At 41.8% G+C, this 594-nt stretch overlaps 1 protein-coding gene across 1 annotated transcript in view; it reads right to left on the bottom strand.

The window, feature by feature from the left end:
• Positions 1 to 6: 6 nt before the first annotated feature.
• The window catches only part of LOC119585617 (potassium channel subfamily K member 10-like), a 16,240-nt gene continuing 15,652 nt past the window's right edge, over positions 7 to 594 (bottom strand). The window contains exon 7 of the mRNA XM_037934285.1: positions 7 to 476. Within this exon, the coding sequence (XP_037790213.1) occupies positions 378 to 476 (99 nt within the window). The 3' untranslated portion in view covers positions 7 to 377. The remainder of the gene's footprint in view (positions 477 to 594) is intronic.

The following is a 594-nucleotide window of genomic DNA, read 5'->3' as shown; positions in this document are numbered from 1 at the left end:
CTCTCAATGGTAGAATTATCAAAACATTTTTCCTTACAAGTATTTTTAGTATTTTCACATTCTGGCCCAAAATTACCCCTAGTGACAAGTAAATAGCTGTCAAATTAAGAATTTAGGACAACAATAATATTGCCAACCTCTGTTGATGCCATTTCGTAAACCGTGTGACACACACGACGTTCAACCTTGGTACTCATATGTATTCAAAATCACATGAGCGTAATGAACAGTGAAACAGATACTCGAATAACGGATATACACAAAACCTAGCAACAGACGCACAAACTAGCAACTATAAATAACCCTTAAAAAGCTAACGATCACTGCCTTAGCAGTCTCTAGCTTAAGGGCCCAATGACTTCGTAAATGGGAGTTTCTCAGTTCATCGCCGGCGCCGCGGCAGGCGATGAGGTGCTGGGGAAGGCTGTTGCGTCGTGAGCGAGAGCGCCCTTCGCTACGCCGGTGATGCTGCTCAGCTGTAGTAGGGGGAGAGGGAGGGAAGATTTGTTTACAGGAAGAATAATTTGTATACATAGTCATTCTTTTGATATACCTTAGGAAAGTAAGGTCATTCGATTATTGTCTTACTATGAT

Source organism: Penaeus monodon, chromosome 20, assembly GCF_015228065.2.
Source record: "Penaeus monodon isolate SGIC_2016 chromosome 20, NSTDA_Pmon_1, whole genome shotgun sequence".
Lineage (NCBI taxonomy): Eukaryota > Metazoa > Arthropoda > Malacostraca > Decapoda > Penaeidae > Penaeus > Penaeus monodon.
This window is presented reverse-complemented; position numbering and strand designations above follow the sequence as displayed.